Here is a 19,054-nt window from a genome sequence, read left to right on the forward strand (position 1 = left end):
TAAGTTTGTGTAAGCAAGATTAATCGGATTGGTTTGTCGAGGTTTTGTAATCTGGCTCAAAACTTCGGTTAAGGGTATTTTTATTAACATTGAATAACTGGGATCATAATGTACGTTTTCTTCACAGAAAACCGTGTTCGTGTTGTCAATTTGTCTGTGTCCGTGTGCCAAATACTCGCGTTTTCGGGAATTGAGATTCCCTCCCAGTGTGACGACGGCGCGGTGCCAGACGCGCAAATTCTGCCGTTACACCAGGATTACATCAAAACAAACAACTTTTCGGTAGAATTCCTCTCTCACAGAAGTAGCATATTGGTTATAACATACCGCTTAAAATTTTATTAATGTCGTAGCATCACACGTTATTCAAGAAAGTGGAGTGTTACGTTTTCAGAAACGCACAAGAGACGATATGTGAATAGGTGGAAGCCCACCAGTGGGTGGCAGTAATACTGACAAATTATATCAGCACACAGTCCTGCCAGGCCACCATACGTCGTTGGTTTCACGCAGTGGATACAGAATGCAACGCAAGTCCGAAGATGACGTTAACTTTAGTTAAGTAATCACGCCGCTGACACTGACGTACCGGGTGTTTAATTTACAATTAACGTTAAGGTAAAAGCATGAATGACGTACGGTGCCTTGGACAACAAAAGTCACTCTCGGGTACGAAATGATTCCGGGCGGTCAAAGTCGGCCGCGCACATATTTGAAGCCTACAAAGTCACCGCGCATATTCACGTTGTGATGAGGTCATCAGGTTCGCAGCGAAAACTGGGAAGAAAGGAGTGAGCAACTAAACAGACACGTGAGATTGGACAAAACATTTAAAAAGCATAGGAGTGAAAGTTAACGCGATTCTAAAGAGAAGTTATGTAAAGATAGGTCGGCGCCACAAAAAGTGACAAAGTTAAACGTACACGAGGCATTGGGAAAAAGAAAACAGTACTGTTATCGCAGGTTCGTTCTGTGGAAGAGATACAGCAAAGAGATCCGATATAGTTACGTATCAAGCACTGCAGCCTGGTTAGCACTTGGTCCAAGAAATAAGAAAGAAATGCTGGCGCAAACACGGCCATCCAACCTTAGTGTTGCGCACAATTGTAAATCAATTCTGGCGGAATATAATCAAGGCGCCTGGTGAAATAAATAGCGGTTTCACGTCTCACATGACATCCACGAAATAGTCGCACGGGTTACTCATGGCATTCTGAAACGATTGTCGGCTACCGCTTATATCTTGGGGTACGGCGTTCAAGGGACGTGATTGATGGTGGGGCGGTTGTGGGTGAGACTTGGGGGGCGGTGGAGGGGGTGGCATTCGACTGCGAGGCTGAGCGACGGGTGGTTGCTGGGGCGGGAATTGGCGCTGCAGGGATCCGTACGTCCCGACGTGCTCCAAGGAACGCTGGAAAAATTGGTTAGCAATGAAGAGATTTGCCGAGATGGAAATTTGACGAACGAGTGATCTGGTCGATGAATTACAAGGATTTAGTTTGAACGGTGACTAACATTACATTTGCAAGACAACATGCTAAACTGCATTCGGACTTTTTCTTTTTAAACGTAAATAAAATTGCACCTAAAATGAGGGTTGAATGCGACCAGTGATGTCATGGATTTACAACACCATCAGTTAATATCCTGGCGGCGACGAACAAAACACCCCCCCATGCACAAACAAATATTAATGCCACAACACTTAAAATAGGAAATTTAAATGATGGAGAAAAAAGCAATTAGGTAGATAGGAATTGGGTTAAATCTGTGTTAGCAAGGTCAATTGTTGAACACATAATAAAACAAGTGTCTTGGCATGCAGCTACTTATCCAGATTAACTTGTATCACGATCAATACAACCTAACACTACTTTGTATTATCGACGAGCCGCGTTCAGGCAAACATACACAAATAATTTGCGTCAGATTAGAAATTAAAAAAGCTTTTTATAATGTGCGCAACTGTTCATTAAGCGGCAGGGTAATTGTGCCTCAATCACGCTGCTTGTCGTGCAGTACAGCGACCCACAAATTGCTGTCCATGCATTTATTTACCTTCGTTTTAAGGCTTGCCGCAGTCAAGTCAAATCCTACATAAAACGACCCAACAATTAAACTTTTTGAGAATTAAAGTTGCTGTAAAGTGGCTAAGAACCTGGGATGTGTTTAATTTTGGCAACATTATACCTGCCATTGGGTAACGTGACACCATTGGGCAGCTGATAAGGTAAATTTTTTAACAACTAAGGAAAAATAGGATATCGTTAACGGTAGGTTCTGCATTGTGACCAGCAGATGAAGGGAAAAACATAGCACTGGTCGTTAAACAGCACTTTGTACTCCATGTTTAATGGGCATATTTGTCAAATTGTAGGGACAGCACTAAATTAAAAGTTGCACACTTAATAAAATACAACAAGTTGCTAACAAGCTTAATTAGACACACATAGAATAAGACCCACAGTATGTAAGTATGCTACAACTGCGTGGAAAAACATGCTCGGTAAAAGTTGTAGTGTAAAAAGAAAGAAAATAACTACTTGGAACCTTTCTTGACAGAAGTGTGAAGTTATCAGACAATGCAAAAGAAAGTGTCATGTCACCACACAAGGAATAGATAAATAACATTCGTGAAAGTAACTATTTTGTACCGAGCACCCAGGCAAATCAATGATATTGTTAAAAGTACAAGTAAAAAATTGAACTAGGTAACTATTTGACACTACATTAAATTGCTTTCTTGCAACTTATGTTTACATTTTTACCTGTGATTCACTTCCAGAAAGGGATCTTTTTGTGTTGTTTCCTGATGAGCCGGTTGCCGACCTTCCACCACCACTGTGGCTGCTGTACTTACTTTCACTCGCTTGGTCGCTTCCTGACCCAGCACTTCCACCTCCACCAAAAGTGGCCAAATGCTGACGAGAGCCTGATATTTCACTTGGTGGCCGATGAAGAATGCTGTTTGCGCTATGTACACTTATTGCTGCAATACACACATTGCAATAGAAATTGTAAATAGTTCACAAACTCCTGTTAAACAGGATCATGTGCAGTAAATCATGAAGACAAGGAAGTGACAAGAGACAGAAAACAATTAGTAGGCATTGTTTGAACTATTCAAAAATGTAGCAAATTATCACTATGTTTAAGCACCAAAGCAAATTATATTTTGCTACTAGACATTCAAACTAGCAACTAAATTAGCATGACTATGCCAGACAACTATAACATATAACATGTTCCTGTCACCTGTCTGCTATGTACTTACAATCAATGTCACTTTGGGACCCGGAAAGTGCACTGTAAGCAGGGGGCTGAGCTACATAATTCAGCGGAATGCCATTGCTTGGATTGTTTTCATCCAACCGTGGACCAACATTAAGTTGTGGAGAAGGGTGGTAGTTGTTGTATTGGTTGTATGGTGTAAAACCTGAGTTAACAGCACCTGGCTGAGGTGGCTGCATTGCCCAGTGGGGCATTATACCAGAATGAGTGGGTAAAGGGCCCAATGTGTCAGATTCACGGTCACTGTTAGAGTCACCCAAGGACAAAGTTCCAAAATCTAAAAAAATATAAAAAGTTATTTTATGGCTAATAAAAAGAAAGGACACCACATGGCAATAAACACAAGGTTAATAGATCAATTCAACGCCACAAAGGAAATAAGACTGTAGCCCAAGACTGTAATAAAGCAGTTATGTTTGGTTTGCTCGCCTCATACAATGTGCTGAAGCAATGTTGTTAAAGCTGGTCGTACGTCTGCGTTTGCCACACAATTGTGTTTGGTGTGCAAACAAATGATTTGGTCGTTGTGCAGCCATTAGTACCACAACTGATTTAGATGAGTCACGTTCACCTTATTAAAGGGAAAGTGTATTACAGGAACTTACCTTTGTGCAAAGGACCTGTGTACTCCCCAAACACATAGTAGCATTGTTCAGAAAAAGTAATTTTGTTTACAGTATGTCGAATGTATCCTGCCTTCAAAAGGTTTGAGGCATATTTTCTGGCAACTCGACGTTCACTTAATCCATCCACTTTCTGCTGCAGCCACTCCACCAAATCAGAGCCTGATGAATTTTTTTTTGTGATGAAATTATTCATAAAAACTGAAAGGATTTTATAATTTTGAATTACCAATAAAGGCATTTGGAATTGTGATTTTAAGCCACATTCTTGTTTTGACATCTAGCCCACTGTCTGCCATTTTCAAGGTTTTTACAACGATTCCCATATCAGTGAGGGTAGAAAGATGTGCATCGTAACCTGGTAAAATAAAAAAAAAATTGCACAAACCTATTGGGACAAAACCAAACCAACTGGTCATAAAACATTGAAGCAGTTGTCACAATTAAACAAACTAAAACCAAAGAAAAGTCAACATATAATTATGAAAAGAGCGTATTCACTCACGATCCGACTCTGGAAGTGAACTCCCCTGAGTCTCCGAACTTGTTTCTCGATTATAACAATCCAATGCTGCATGGTAGTCACCTTTACATCATTAATATACAATAAGCATAATTGCAAAGTAGAAGTTGTTTAGTTTAAAATGTCCACCTCGGGCTGCCATAGTTTGATTGGCCCATAATCCAGGATCAATTGGGCGGACAGGTTCATCTTTTGGAATTGTGAAATAATTGCTTTCTGGATTTGGGTCCCAACATTTGGCAACGGTCAGGGTAATTGGTCTAAAAATGGTGATCACAAACAAACATGATGAATATATGACGAAATATTCTTCTCGTACAACACCCCTAATAAGTGAAGTTGAAGACATCAAGTTTATGTTGAAGGAAAGTCTGCTCCTTACCCAGGTTTGTGCACAATATTTCTCAACACTCGAACAGCGTCTTCATTGGACATGTTTTCAAAATTCACATCATTGACTTGTAGGAGCATGTCACCTGGTTCGATGCGACCATCTGCAGCAACGGCCCCACTGCACAATATTTGAAAAGCAGTTTAAACTCAAGGGCTATTGTGGGAAGACATGGCAAAGTAAACTAAGCTTTAGGTTTCAAGAAGTATTCATAGATTTGGATTGTTTAACAGTACGTATTACATTGGTTAACAAATCACAGACAATATTTACAGTGTGATTAGTAAATCAAAACTGGATCAAAAAACCAAAGGCCCCTGGCAGGCTGTCGATCACACACCGTATCAATAATAATGTATTAAAATCCCAACACAGCGATCTTTAGACAGCTCAGATCGATTTATTGAGAGAAAAATATATTTCGCCTAAAACGGCATCATCAGTTTCTCCATTTACCAAAACTTATTCAAATAGAATATTTACAGTAAACTATAATCACACGTAATTTTGAGGTGGTAATACTCTCCACAGTGCTTTCAATTAAAGACTGGCAGTCCAGGCAATATGTGTACAATAGCTTCAGGGCAAATAGTCAGACCAAGACCATCCGATAATTGCCCTGATTGCTTCACGAAAGACATGATACCCCTGAAGAAAGAATTTGTTGAAAGTTTGGCTCACCCCTTCATAATTGATCCAATGTATATTCCACCATCTCCTTTGTCATTACTCTGGCCCACAATGCTGATGCCCAAGAAGTTGTATTTTTCTGAAAGACATTTGACCATTTTATATCCAAACAGCAACATGTCACAACACTTAGTAAGGAATCGATCTTTCCTACCCATGTTTAATGTCACTAATAATATGTTGAGCGACATGGAGGAATCAGTTATGCTGCTTGAGTACGTGGATGTCTAGAAAAACAAAACACACAGATTGATTTGTTTTCACCTGCACAACCAATGCACATAAACATTTTGGTGGCTACATACAGTGTCTGAACATGGCCTTGGACGCTTCTTTCGAAATTGTTTCTTTTTCTGTTGTCGCATTTTGTGCCGCGTGGATGAAGTCATCTCCGATAAAGTGCTGTATCTGTTGGAACATGTCAATTGGATTACAATTCCTGAATCCACCCCGTATCAATCAGCATGCTTGCATAGTTTTTAATGGAATGACAAAAGAATAGTGTTATTAAACCTACTCGCTCATGTCATCTCGAGAGTCCCATGATGTTGTGTCTATATCACTACTAAGAAGGGTTGATTGACTTGAATATCTGTCGTGCATCCTGTGGTTTCGACGCATGCCTCCTAACAACATAAAACAGTTAAAAAAAAAGTTTGTTAGGTGCAAATAAATAAGTATTACTAAATAATAGTGTGTTTCCATTGCAAGATAGTTGACATCACACAAGATCGAACAAATTAAATTACAGATACTCACCTTTGTGGCTGGATATAATTGATTCCATGTCAGAATCTCTGTGTTGTTTACCTCCATTTCTTAAAAATAAAGACATCAATATTTAATCACATTAAGTGTATACATATAAACATATTATTTCAAATTTTGTTTACACAGTAAATGAAAAAAGGAATAACATAGAATATAGCAACAAATAAACTTACTGGTATGGCATTTGCCTTGAATCAACAGACAGAGCTTGACGATCTGAATTTGTTAAAGTGTTTGTGCTAGATGCAGGTCCTTGAGAAACATCATCCATGTCTGGAGCAACAAGCTGTAACAAAAAAATTTCATTTCATAAAACACTGTTAGTGGAGAATTGACTGTAGTCAAGGCTGCCATCACTGTGAAACCGAAAGGCCAATTTATGTTGTAAATATAAAAATTGTTCTATGACGATCGTGGCCAAAACAGCTTGAAAATAAGGAAAAATTCCAAAAATAAAAACACTTATTTTGTAAGGCATGACTTTAAAATGGGATATGGCAACCCTGACTATAGTCCAAAGAAACAATGTTCTTGCTATTACTTCCTTTCATTGACAAACGACTTCCTATTGGAGGTAGTTAGTGACAGGTCATCATTCATAAACATTAAAAAAAACACACAAGTCATGGATAAGAACATATAACAATGAGCATTGATATCTGTTTGCTCTGGTTTATTAAAACTTGTCACAGTAACTGTATGATTTAAATACTAAGTAACATTACGAAAGACTGTAATTGTTTTAGTATACATTATTCAGTTTACAGAAGATACAAGTCAGAAATATCACTGTCAGCATTGTTTGATATGTATGTATATAAACCAAAAAATCGTTACATTGAATATTATCGATGCATCCTAAATAACTAAAGTAAAAGAGAATTTGTGCTGATGTTATGGTTGATGTGTGAATTCATTATTTTTTTTATATAAATTGTTATCTCAAACAACAGATACTCACCCATCCCACAATCCTGTTTTCGCACAATGGCAGTATTGTAGCATCATTAGTTATTTCTTCTTTAACAACTCTTTAAAACAAATTTGAAGATTTTAAACATATTAAACACATAAGATTTATCCTGAAATACTTATTATATATATACAGTGGCGCAACTAGCGGAATTTAAAGTGGACAGGCAACGACCACCGATATCATTTGTTTCAACTAAAACGACGCTTAAATAGGTCAAAACGTAAAAATAATAGTTCCATTGTGAGCCAGAAATTACATTTTTATGGAACAGTTCCATTATTAGAGGTATTGTTTTGTAACAATTACACTTTAGCACGCTTGAGCATATTTTCTCGCATGTCGTTCTTTCGACGTGTCTATATAGGTTATTATAGTATACTCTGCTTGACCAACTTTCGCGTCAGTTTCTTCTGTAACTACAACAGTTAGCCTCAATAACAATGTCTTGTCCACCGAAGAAAATGAGAAAAATTACGTCATTTTTTGTGGTGACGTATGGAGTAAATCCTCAGTAACAATCGAAAGATTATCGCCGTTTAGTAAATGCGAATATGATTTGGCGCTGTACCAACATACGCAGACAACAAAGGGACCTGGCATGCCGACAAACCAGCCCCCCTAGTTGCGCCCCTGTATATTGTGGACGAAAGAAATATTGAAGAAAGAAATACCCCTGTATATATATACCATAACAGTAAACTTTTCATGGTCTAAACCTAAATCCGACAAATATGTCTTACCCGAAGTCTGCATCTTGTGAACGAAAGAAATATTTGAAGTTGGGCTTTTTGATGGCTAATTTAAAATCCCCCAAAGTAATTTTATCTGGTGGTATATTTATCTTGCTGACATAGGGTGTCTGCTCATCACCAATGTAATATGCAATCTTCGTTTCTTCAGGCATCTTTCAGTCACAGTACATTATCTCATTATAATAGTTTTACAATCCTATCCCACAAGAACATTTACTTTCTCTGTTTATAAAGACACGTAAGTTCTTTAAACTTAGTTTTACCTCAACAAAACTACTTCAATAGCTTTTTCATATGTTAATGCATATGTATGTTGATGGATTTAAAGTTTTTTTTGTAAGGTCAAGTGTTTCATATATGATATCAGAAAATGTTCCAATAATCTGCACAAATAAGTAGGTAATGCATTAAGATATGAAAAAAATTTGCTAGTCCATACATGGTCTGCATAATCAACACTGAAAAAAATCCTCCGTGCACAATATAACAAACTCTCCAATCTGGTATATATGTAAGTGTCCTGCTTTAACATCAAAAAAATTATGGTCACACTGTAGCCTACATCATTGGCATAACTTGATGAATTTTAAACATATCTTCTTCTCTGTACATTTAACCAAAATAAGCAGTATAAGGCAACTTTTTTTGACTAAATTGGAATCTGTATGGCTTTAAAGTGTCAGCAGATGTTACATAAATCTGCAAATCGTTAAAAAATGGTTTCTATTTTAAATTTACATTACAATTGACACCAGAAACCAAACTATTCACTTTTTAGGTCAAAACAAATAATGCATCTGTTCAATCTACTTTTTTGTTACAGACCAAGTAACTACTATGCACTGGGCCATTTAACATTGTGCACTATACAGCTGCTGTAACAGGTAACCCAAATATTTTAATTTTTAATACAAGCAAAAGCATACTTTGGCTTACGTTACGTTACATTACATAGAAATACCCAAGAACATTCAAGCCCAAAAGTTTTTATAATAATACATAAGAGAGTTTCACTGACCTTGAACCTACAACACCCAAAGGGCAATAAACAAACAAAAGCTGACAGAAGCAGCTTGCGGTTACGATTAAACGGGTCTAGACTAATAAAACGGAATTATCCCCAACACCTAAAAAGTTGGATGAGCTATGGAAATGTTATTTCTTCTTTTTTGGAAGTGAAATTAATATAATTTTGACAAGTCACAAAAAACAAAACTTAACAAAAAAAATTATAGCTTGAAAACTATAACACAAAAAGTGGTTCTGTGTGGTATGAATTGGAGATAATTGTAGTCGTAGTTTCGTTGTGTTGTGATGTTTAAATCTGGTTCCCAAAAGTAAAAATGTTTGGAAATGAGATTTTCCAGGAAAACAACACAATAACATGCAAAATTAACCATAACCCAACTTTTGTAATGAGAAAAATGTTTTGGCTGACAGTTTTATTGTAGTTAACGTCTCTTGCATCCAGTGACAAAAATGTATGCGCGTTTATATTTCTCGACAGCTGTGTCTGGGCTTCGCTGTCCTCTGTCCCTTATCACGTATCTCAAGCGTATCTCCAATCGCCTTAATTTAAATGAAGTATTGTCAAAAATGTCATGTCTTAATTCTCGACTTCACGTTTACAACTCTCTGTTCACGATTTGCGCATATAATACACATATTGCTTTCCACGTTGTTGCTGTCGCTGTGGCTGTGCATCGAGACAAAGGAAAATTCTATCCAGGTACTACCTTATTGTTTGTCCTTTATGCTTATTGCGATCGGACTTGGGTCAGTGATTCTTATCATCAACCGGTCAGTAAACACCTTTTCATTTCATTTGAAACAACGGCTTTCCAGACAATTGTTTCAGTGAAAATGACATTTTTTTGAAAAGTATACCAGTATATATACCCCCAAATAAATGCAGCGGTTCCCAAACGATTTGCAAGATATCGACTGCAACGCGAGGAACTTAATTTGTCAAACCCCCAATTTGTGCCAATATTGCAAATGATTTGTGTGCACAATTTAAAGGAAAATCCATGCCGATACAAAATATATGAGGCCTTTGCTATTTTGGCGTGGTGTTTTGTTCGGAAGTTCAGTAGGCTTACGCGCGTGAAAGTGAATGACAAATTATCTGTGTGTATAGGCTCTGTTGGTCCAGAATGCGATATATTTTGTTCTTACTTTGTTAAGGATATTAATCGTTGGACATAAGACGGCACTTTAAACAAAATAATTCTGAATGCTCAACATACAAAAAAACGTTAATTACCCAACCGAAATTTTGGGTCAAGTATTGTTTGTTGCATGAAAATATTTAAATAGCTGAATTTTAATTGATAAAGCTACAACGGATAATTACAGCTGTTTGTTTTACAACCACAATATACATCACAAGAAACTTTGTCTACCAAGAAGAGGTTGAAAAAACTGCTTCAGTGCTTTTGTTAAAAAAAGATAATTAGGCTACACACTATAACATATAACTTCATTAATTTCAACAGCTTCCAAGTTCAACTTTTATTTGCCAGTCGTTGTTGAGTTTTTGAGAGTCATCATTGTAGATCAGCTTGAGATATCTTGATTACTTTTTGCTGCAAAAAGATGTAATTAATCAAATATTTTACAAATCTAAGCTTTTATTCCACCAGGACACTGTCTCGGAACGCTACTATTCCGTTTGGGACAGTTCAAAGGTGCTCAATCCCAAAACACCATAAACAATTCCCGCGCGAGTTAGACTTCGGTTAGTCATACTAACTCAGTTGGTTATAATCGTCATCTTATCTTGACCTACACTTCAAACCGACAGATTTGCCTTAATTAAAACAGGTAACTGTAGGAAAACAGTATAGTTGAAAATTATACCTCCGATAAAGGTTATAACGAACGGACGGATAGTAAGTAGTCCTCCTTCTGTAATTGTTGATTGGGTGGTGACGATAACTACGATAATATGAAGGTGCGTTCCAATAACCGTAGTGATGCTGGGATGTATATGCATGAGGTGTGTGGTAATGCCCGTAGTATCTGCCCACAGATGTTCGACATCCCCAGTCTCCTACATCGTTACAACAACAATTTTGCACCCGTTTATAAGTCGTTTGTGAACCTAAAATGGTTCGTTGCAGATTGCAACTTGGTCGTATTGTCTTTAAAAGTTACTCACCCTTTCTTCGAACGTTTATTCTATGTGCAACATACATCTATTTGGTATAATTTTATAGCTGGAATAAATTATAGAAGGCCACAAAAAATGCAAAGTTTCGTTGAAAACAAAAACTCACGAAACTTGCCAGGGTTTCTTCACTTGTTTGAATTATTGTTTACCTGAGTAGCAGCGACGCGACGAAGGAGTTTGGGCGTGATGGGGCCAACGTCTGCGACACATCCAACCATGGCAGTAGGAAGGCCACGCTTGACTTCCACCACAGGAAATACAGGGGCTCCATCCTGGGTTTATACGCAGTTTTGCTTTGGTTTTTCTTGTGGTTGTCGCGGGATATGTTGTTGAGGTTACGGTTGTTGTTGCTGGAGCTGAAGCATCATTTTTAGGCTCGATATCTGGGGGCGTCGGCTCTTTTCGGTCTCCGATTAGGTCGAGCAGCGCTACGCCAAACATAACGACAAATTGTTATCTGTTTTAATTGGAATTTTGTGTTTCTTTCACACTATCTTCTTATCATGGAGTTGGTTCAACTCGCGGTTTTTATGCTCTGATGTTATTTCTCGACTAATTCAAAATTAGTTTCATCACTATCGCAACTTTTTGATCTTTGTAGCACATTATCGCATACTAACGCTAATCGGCATTATGTTACTTTATTGTGTTTACTCGGCACATCAAAACTCGCAAAATGGACGAAGTCGTTAGTAGTCCTATTCATTCACCACTGCACAAGTTGTCCCCAGTTTCAACTCTGTCAAATCCTTTCGCACAATCGTCACAATTCGTTCCTGTGTACCCTTTTTTGCATGAGCATTGTCCTGTGAGCTAAAAATAAATGATATAGATTTATTTTGTTGTAGAAACTAATGACACCTTTAGTCAAATAAGGTATTATTCGTCAAATCATTTTGAGGCATCAAGTGCGTTCCAATTAACCATTAAATATCTTATGCTACTTCCCAAAAGTATTTTTGCGGATATTTCGATTGCGATTTCCTTCCAACAACCACATGGTTTTATCATATTCTTACTGTGTCGCAAGAAGAATTTCCTTCAGTACCAGCTGAGCTACAGCCGCATTCTTTACATCCGTTTCCTTCCGCCATTCCAAACGTATTTCGGACACACCGATTGCAGCTCTCTCCTTCGACGTTTGGAAGACATTTACACATTCCTTGAGGACCACACAAACAGTTTTCACCGTCGCACTGTGTCTTATCCACCCCCAGCATGTTACAATGACATTCTGTACAGCAAATCAAACATTTCAATTAATTTATTACCAGTTTATGTAGTCATTACACTGTCGTTAGCACCGTAGTCCAAAGTTATCCACTGCAGAGTGCCCAATTCACAACATTTAATTAGGATACGTAACGAAAAATATAATTTCAACGCTGTAAAATGCTGGTGTTTTGCCACATCTGGTTAGAAAGGAACTCGGTTGATCCGGATTCGAATTATCCGATAATTTGTTTCGAATAGGTTGACTCTTGCTAGATCGCCAACTGCGCACTTACGACGTTTCGTCACGATCCGTCAACATAGAAAAAATTACCGAGTCTGAATTAATCGAGTTCTACTGTATGTTACATAATCTATCACTTACTGAAGGGCCAATTATATAATGTGTTACGTGCTGATGCTGGTACATTTGACCTTGTGTAATAAATATCAACCATACTTTGGCATGACTGGGTCGTGGCATCGCCGTAGTAATAATCCTTGCACGTTTCGCAATTCTTTCCAGCAGTGTTGTGCAAACATTTCAAGCACTTTCCGCTGTTCGGATCGCACGCAGTTGGATCTTTTTCATCGATGTTTCCGTTGCAAGCACATGCTGTGCACTGTCCATTGCCCTCGTCCCAGAAGTGACTCGACTCACACCTGGGTGCAATTGCAGTTCGTCATACACATGCAGTTGACCTAGCGACATTAATCACTTCGGCCTGCCGACGAGTGAGTGTTTCAAAATGTCTAGGAATAGTATCATGGTCATGTTATAATTCTGTTGGACATTGACATTTGCACGGCGCCACGCGTCTAGACTCGCCACACACGCATACAAGTGTCCAGACAATGAAATAAACTTCACGAACCGTTCGCAGTGATCGCCCACTCTTCCCCCAGAACATCCGAGACAGACGCCAGTGTCTGCGTCGCAGGATGTGGAAAATCCGTTGCATTCACACAGCCGACATTCAGGAAATCCAAAATATCCCTCTACACATTGGTCGCATTGTCGACCCGCGATTGAACCCGGTCGGCAGTCGCATTGGCCGGTGACAGCATCACAGAGGGACGAGTTCGTGGAACCGAAATCGCTGCAACCGCAATCTGTATTGTAATACAAACAATTTGATAATTTTCGGCCAATGTGAACGTATTTCTCTTGACAGCAGTGTAACCTAATTTAAAGTCTCGTCGAGAATCTGTACGTTATTCTGCGAATGCCTGTTTATTGTTACGGAGATAATTTGGCACAAGTGGAGGTTGGAGGTCCCTCGGGGCAATTCGCCCTTCCGCTTTGGGCATTAAATCGCCAGAATCGAGCCGACCCGACAACTAACACCACTGAAGTTGAACGGCACGTGACGTAATTGAGCTGCACGACCGCTGGTTAAGTGTTGGTCACAACCAAATTTAAATCCAAACGGAATACTGTCAGCAATCGCATCTAATAGGGTGTAATTGAAATAAACCTTACAAAATCTTTTCACATATAACTATTAAGTGTTCTGCGTAAAATGCTTTCAATAAATATTTGAACGCAGTAAAACGAAACATATTTCCTGCCAAAGTTTTAACAGTGCGACATTGTTGTTCTCGTCGCAAAAACTTGCAGCAAAAGCAGCTTAATTTATTGTGTTTGGTTTTGCTTCCTTGCAAAGAACGTGGGCGCTGGTAACTGTGTTTCAAACACCGTGACAGACCTACAATGATTGGTTTCCTCCCGAAATGATTTCATCCGAATACGTGATGCTCACTATGCGCTTCATGAATTTTGTGTACTTACCTTTGCATGTTTGGAAATCAGACAGTCCGTAAAACCCGGCGGCGCACGAGTCGCATCGACGTCCCACGACATTTTCTTTGCAGTCGCATTTCTGTGTGCAGGCGTCACAATCCGTGCTCAAGCTACCGTCGTGGTCGCAGTCGCACACTATAAAAAATTGCCATGTGATATTCTCTATATAATGGCGTTGTGGTTAGATGGCGACACTGATAACATATGGCTCCCGATAATTTTGTCAAACAATTTTCTTGCGAACACGAAGGTGTCAAATGTGTGAACATTCTTCTCTCACCAAAGAATGATACAGAAAAGTGAAATGTTTTTTCTTCTTTGAATTAGTCGATTTAATTCTGTAAGAACCAACATTTACTTTACGCGTTTCCACGATTTTCCAACTTATTTGACGATATTTTGTGTGTGTAGTATTATGTGACAGTAAGTAATGAAAAGCAATGGGCGAAACGATCCTGAACAAACGGCATTTTCACTATTACGTGACGCAAAAATTTAAATTGTAGCTTTGTGCAAATAGATCTTGTAAATTCATAGGTGACTGCGTGTACCGTATTTCATCACCGTATAGCAAAGGCAGATTCAAATTGTTTTGCGGTTGACCAATAGGGATTGAAACTTTTATCTGCAAGATACCTGTTCGAATCTCCTGCTGCAGATCCGAAATAATCTCATGCAAATCGTCAAAGTTGGAGAGCTTGAATATTCTGCCCGTATGGTTTCCTGTGATAAGCTGGAGTTCAACAATGTCGTAATTGCCCACACCCACTGCATAGATCACGACTCCCATCGATTTAGCAAGCTTTATCACAGGGGGCAGGGCCCTGATAAAATCAAGATCTTGTCGTTAAACAAGCTCAACAAAAAGCCTTTTGTGCGTCGAACACAAAAAAGCTAAATTTTAATGTAACACCTGTTTTGGCCACCTTCGAAAACTGGGTTATCTGAAACTTGATTTATTAAAAAATTACATGGTTCAAAAATATAGGACAGCAAGATGAAAACTACAGTAAACCCGAACAGCTAAAAGAACGGGATATTTAGGTACAAAAATCTTGGTGCCTAATACTACGAAAAGAAAAACTAAAGATAAGTGGCTGGATATATTAAGCAGACGTTTCAAACAGTGTTCATCACCATCACCATCATCATTATCATCAGTGCTATACTGTTAAAAGACTGAGACTGAACGGATGTGTCCACCAACAGACAAACGGATGCATAGACGAGGATATCCCTCTCATTTGCGTTCATATCTATAACTTAATGTAATACACTCTTATCATGAAAGAAAGTTTGACGTTACTCAGAATCCAACTAAATTAAAAAAAAATAATTAAGTCGGATTTTTTGAGTGCAAAAAGCCACAACATACTTGGCGTCGGTTGCTCTGCCATCTGTCATAAGGATAAGTGCCCGTTTGGCTTGCGGGTAGCGGTTGTTAGTGCTCTGAAAATCGACGTTAAGCGTCTTGTTGAGGGCATGGGCGGTGTAGGTCTGATATCCTTGATACTGTGGTCAAACAAGGGATTATTAGAGCAAAAAGATTGACGTTCCTTCGCAAGTCTAGCGTGTCAGGCAACATTCTCAAAAAGACAGTTGCCCCCTTGTGATGTTTAAATATGATTATATACACGGTCTTTTGAGATCCAATGGAGCAAAGCAGACGATTGGCTATTTTTAGTTGTGAAGTAAGATTCCTTTTTATACCGACTTTACTTTTTGCAAGATGATTGAACTCACGCCGTGTTGCATAAAATTTAAACATTGGTAAAATAAAAGATTGGTATTGGCCTACTCTGATGCGGTCGATAGCTGCGTCAAATTGATCCTTGTTCATGTATTGTCCGAGTCGAACTTCGGTTTTGATAAAACGTTGTCTCGTGATCGGTCGTGTGGGGTAGTAATAGGAATACTGAACCTAACAAATGTTACACAGGTTCGTAAACCAAATGACTATTACTTTCATGAAGATGATCGTATGGCGATATATTCAGAATATGTTTCTCATACCACTCCAATCTGTATATGCCCATGTCCAATATGCATTCCTTCAGCCAGTTTCTTAACCCATTCCTTTACAAGTTCGAAATTTGGTTCGGTGACGGATTTTGAGCCGTCCAGAACAAGCATCAAGTCGATTTCCGCTATGCACTCTGTACAATAAGACAGTGGGCGGTTATTCTGTTTCACCAAGGACATCCCATGTAATTTTAAAATTCACAGCTGTGGTTTGTCTGTAGTGTACTTCCACACGAAATCGCTTGTCATAAACGGCGTGGGTGTTCAAAGTATGATGTTGTTTGTTGCGCGTGCGGAACGTCAGTGCTATAAGTATAGCTTGGTGGTTTGGTAGCGATGTTACAGTATTGTAGCATACGTGACAAACTGTAATTATGTTAACGCTTTCGCCACTCTACCTTATCTCCAAGTATACCAAGTAGTTTATTTTGAAAAGAGATTTAAAGCACTATGACGACAAAGAATTCCAGTATTTTGGAGTGTTTGTGGCAAACCTTACACTTGGCCATTACTTTGCCAAACCATAAGTATGAAAAAAGTACAAATTATCAGGAAAATCATACGAGAAATGTAATTTCATGTCGTGTCACCGGGGCGTGTAACTTTTAAGATTTAAAGTGACAATTATTGTGAGAGTTTGTTCCGCTTTGACCACATTATTATCTCAACTGTGTGTGAATTCAACTAAAGCGAGAAGTTTATTTTCATTGATTTCTGCATAGCATGTTAGCATACTTTAATTTTGTCTAGGATGAAAACAGCATTCTCCGTAATCATATTTTAACAGCACATCTTCAACATAAAGGCAATTTTAGAATTTTGTGGTGAAAGAAAAATATCCTTTGGAAAACAGGGATTCTTAATGGAAAATATAACAAATAATTTGTTAACGAATATGCCACTTACCTTCATCCTCATCTGCATGATCTTGTGATGTTCCGAGCGTAACCAACAGTAAGATAGTAGTCAGTGTTATACTAATCTTGAGGAATTGCATTTTCTGACAATTCCCATAAGCCACACACAAAAGCTTTTATAACGAAGTGCTATCAAATTGTCAACGCTTTGCCCGTCACCTGAGAACAAAATGTGAGCACGCAATATACCTAAAGTTTAAAACAATGTTTGCTGATTTTTTTCCTAAAGATGGTTAGTCACATAGTCGCCTTTAACAAACGACGCTACCTAGCGGAAATGATTAATACTTTTATTTTCTGAAAGTGCAACAACCTCCGACTCACAGCCACATAAGTAGTTAAATTAAAAGTGTATTTAGGCCTATAAATAAGAATAACATGCCGATATTACTTTTAAGAAAGTTGTCCCTTACCTTTATATTATTGTTACCCCTTAGAAGAGCCTGATATTGTTTTTTTTATCTTTTCTTCAAGAAATAACATATTGCCGCTCTCTGTAGATACTATAATCATGTGATAAGCAACGACACATATAAGTACACGAATGTTTATCTAGTCTACATTCTTATTAACGGAAGGGAAAATATTTTGGTGCAACGTAACCAAAAAACGAATCTAAATTCCCTCTAAAAAATGCAACGTACCCACAACTAAGAACCACTGCTCTACGTATTGTGCTTATTTTAAAAGTAAAACATCTCAGAAAATATTATGGTACAAAATATCCTTATTTCAGTTAAGACTGCCCTTTCAGCTCTTTGAGCCTTGTCGTCCTCATTTTTGAGTTGTTTTGGCTTCGTCCATACTAAATGCACGGCTTTTCATCTTTTGCCATTTGTGTAAAATACCATTTGTGTCGGAGGAGATCGTCCCAAAAATAAAAGGTTTAAAAGCTTCTTTTATGATTAAATTTTTATATATTCATACTACTGCAACATCGGTAAATTAAAATTTTGATTTCTCCCCTATTTCTGATAGATGGTGTAAGGTTTTACCTACCTCACCAGCAAACGGTTCCGAGTAAACAGTTTATTATCAAGCTGACGGGTTAATAATTTGGGATGCATTAAGGGATTACGTTCACACTTGGGGCAGAACTTGCGAAATATTCAATACATCTGGTAACGTCTCTCACTTCACTTTCACCACACTATTTTATTACTTTCGTCTCCCCTCTCCTATTATTTTACGCTCCGCTTATGCCCCGGATGTGCCGCGTGTCGAGAAGGCGCATCCTGATTGGTTGGTGATTGCGGTGTAGCGAAGGATTTCCCTAAATCTAGCGAGTCTTCTTCTGGGCGTCGTGTAGTGAGCATCTTTTTTACGGTGTTGTGGATTATTGAGATCTTGGCCAGTGGCATTTTGTACTGTTTTTATTCGTTTTATAGTTGAACACGACGTCCAATAAGTTAAATCAGCCTGGGTTACTTTGGCTTTGTGGTGAGCCGTTATTGCAGGGTTCTGGGCAGTATCAGAATTAGGGAGGCAGTTTTGTGCAAAGTACCGAATTAGGTAGAAGGGTTAATTGGGGGATAACATCGCCACCCAAAAACATCTAACCGCTTAATTGCAAAGCTGCCGAAATAATTCCGTAACAATGTTTCTTAAAAGATTTTTTTACCCACTGTACACACGTGTACATAAGGTTAAAGTCTCGACATAAGAATTATAATACCCTGATTATTGGTATCCGTAAAAGTGAGTGTTTTCCTTTATTACGTTTATAAAACATATTTATGATACATGCGTTAACGCTGGCAATCAACACGAAGTAACATTCGCCAAAAGGGAAACCGTATCTGACAAACTGTCGAAATTGGACAAGGTCAAAATTCTTCCATCATTTCCCGTGATCAAGCGAAGCTCACTCGGATTGTAACCACCGACGCCGACAGCATAAATCACTA

The 19,054-nt window shown here is 38.4% G+C and overlaps 2 protein-coding genes across 2 annotated transcripts; both read right to left on the reverse strand.

Annotated features, from left to right (window-relative positions):
• Positions 1-936: 936 nt before the first annotated feature.
• LOC145904028 (segment polarity protein dishevelled homolog DVL-1-like) lies at positions 937-8,235 on the reverse strand. Its single transcript, XM_082992243.1, has 16 exons — positions 8,006-8,235; positions 7,251-7,320; positions 6,463-6,575; positions 6,278-6,336; positions 6,036-6,144; positions 5,824-5,926; positions 5,673-5,745; positions 5,510-5,597; positions 4,820-4,948; positions 4,567-4,697; positions 4,420-4,500; positions 4,144-4,272; positions 3,897-4,076; positions 3,275-3,568; positions 2,769-2,989; positions 937-1,411 (listed from the first exon to the last, which is right to left on the reverse strand). The coding sequence occupies exons 1-16, from the start codon at positions 8,167-8,169 to the stop codon at positions 1,169-1,171; spliced, it is 2,187 nt and encodes a 728-aa protein (XP_082848369.1). The 5' UTR covers positions 8,170-8,235; the 3' UTR covers positions 937-1,168.
• Positions 8,236-10,156: 1,921 nt separating this feature from the next.
• LOC145902647 (uncharacterized) lies at positions 10,157-17,301 on the reverse strand. The gene is made up of 13 exons (XM_082990696.1): positions 17,137-17,301; positions 16,222-16,364; positions 16,007-16,129; positions 15,584-15,720; positions 14,845-15,032; positions 14,197-14,343; positions 13,280-13,517; positions 12,865-13,067; positions 12,212-12,426; positions 11,903-12,005; positions 11,342-11,620; positions 10,880-11,072; positions 10,157-10,605 (listed from the first exon to the last, which is right to left on the reverse strand). The coding sequence occupies exons 1-13, from the start codon at positions 17,225-17,227 to the stop codon at positions 10,596-10,598; spliced, it is 2,070 nt and encodes a 689-aa protein (XP_082846822.1). The 5' UTR covers positions 17,228-17,301; the 3' UTR covers positions 10,157-10,595.
• Positions 17,302-19,054: the final 1,753 nt, after the last annotated feature.

Source organism: Ascidia mentula, chromosome 5, assembly GCF_947561715.1.
Source record: "Ascidia mentula chromosome 5, kaAscMent1.1, whole genome shotgun sequence".
Lineage (NCBI taxonomy): Eukaryota > Metazoa > Chordata > Ascidiacea > Phlebobranchia > Ascidiidae > Ascidia > Ascidia mentula.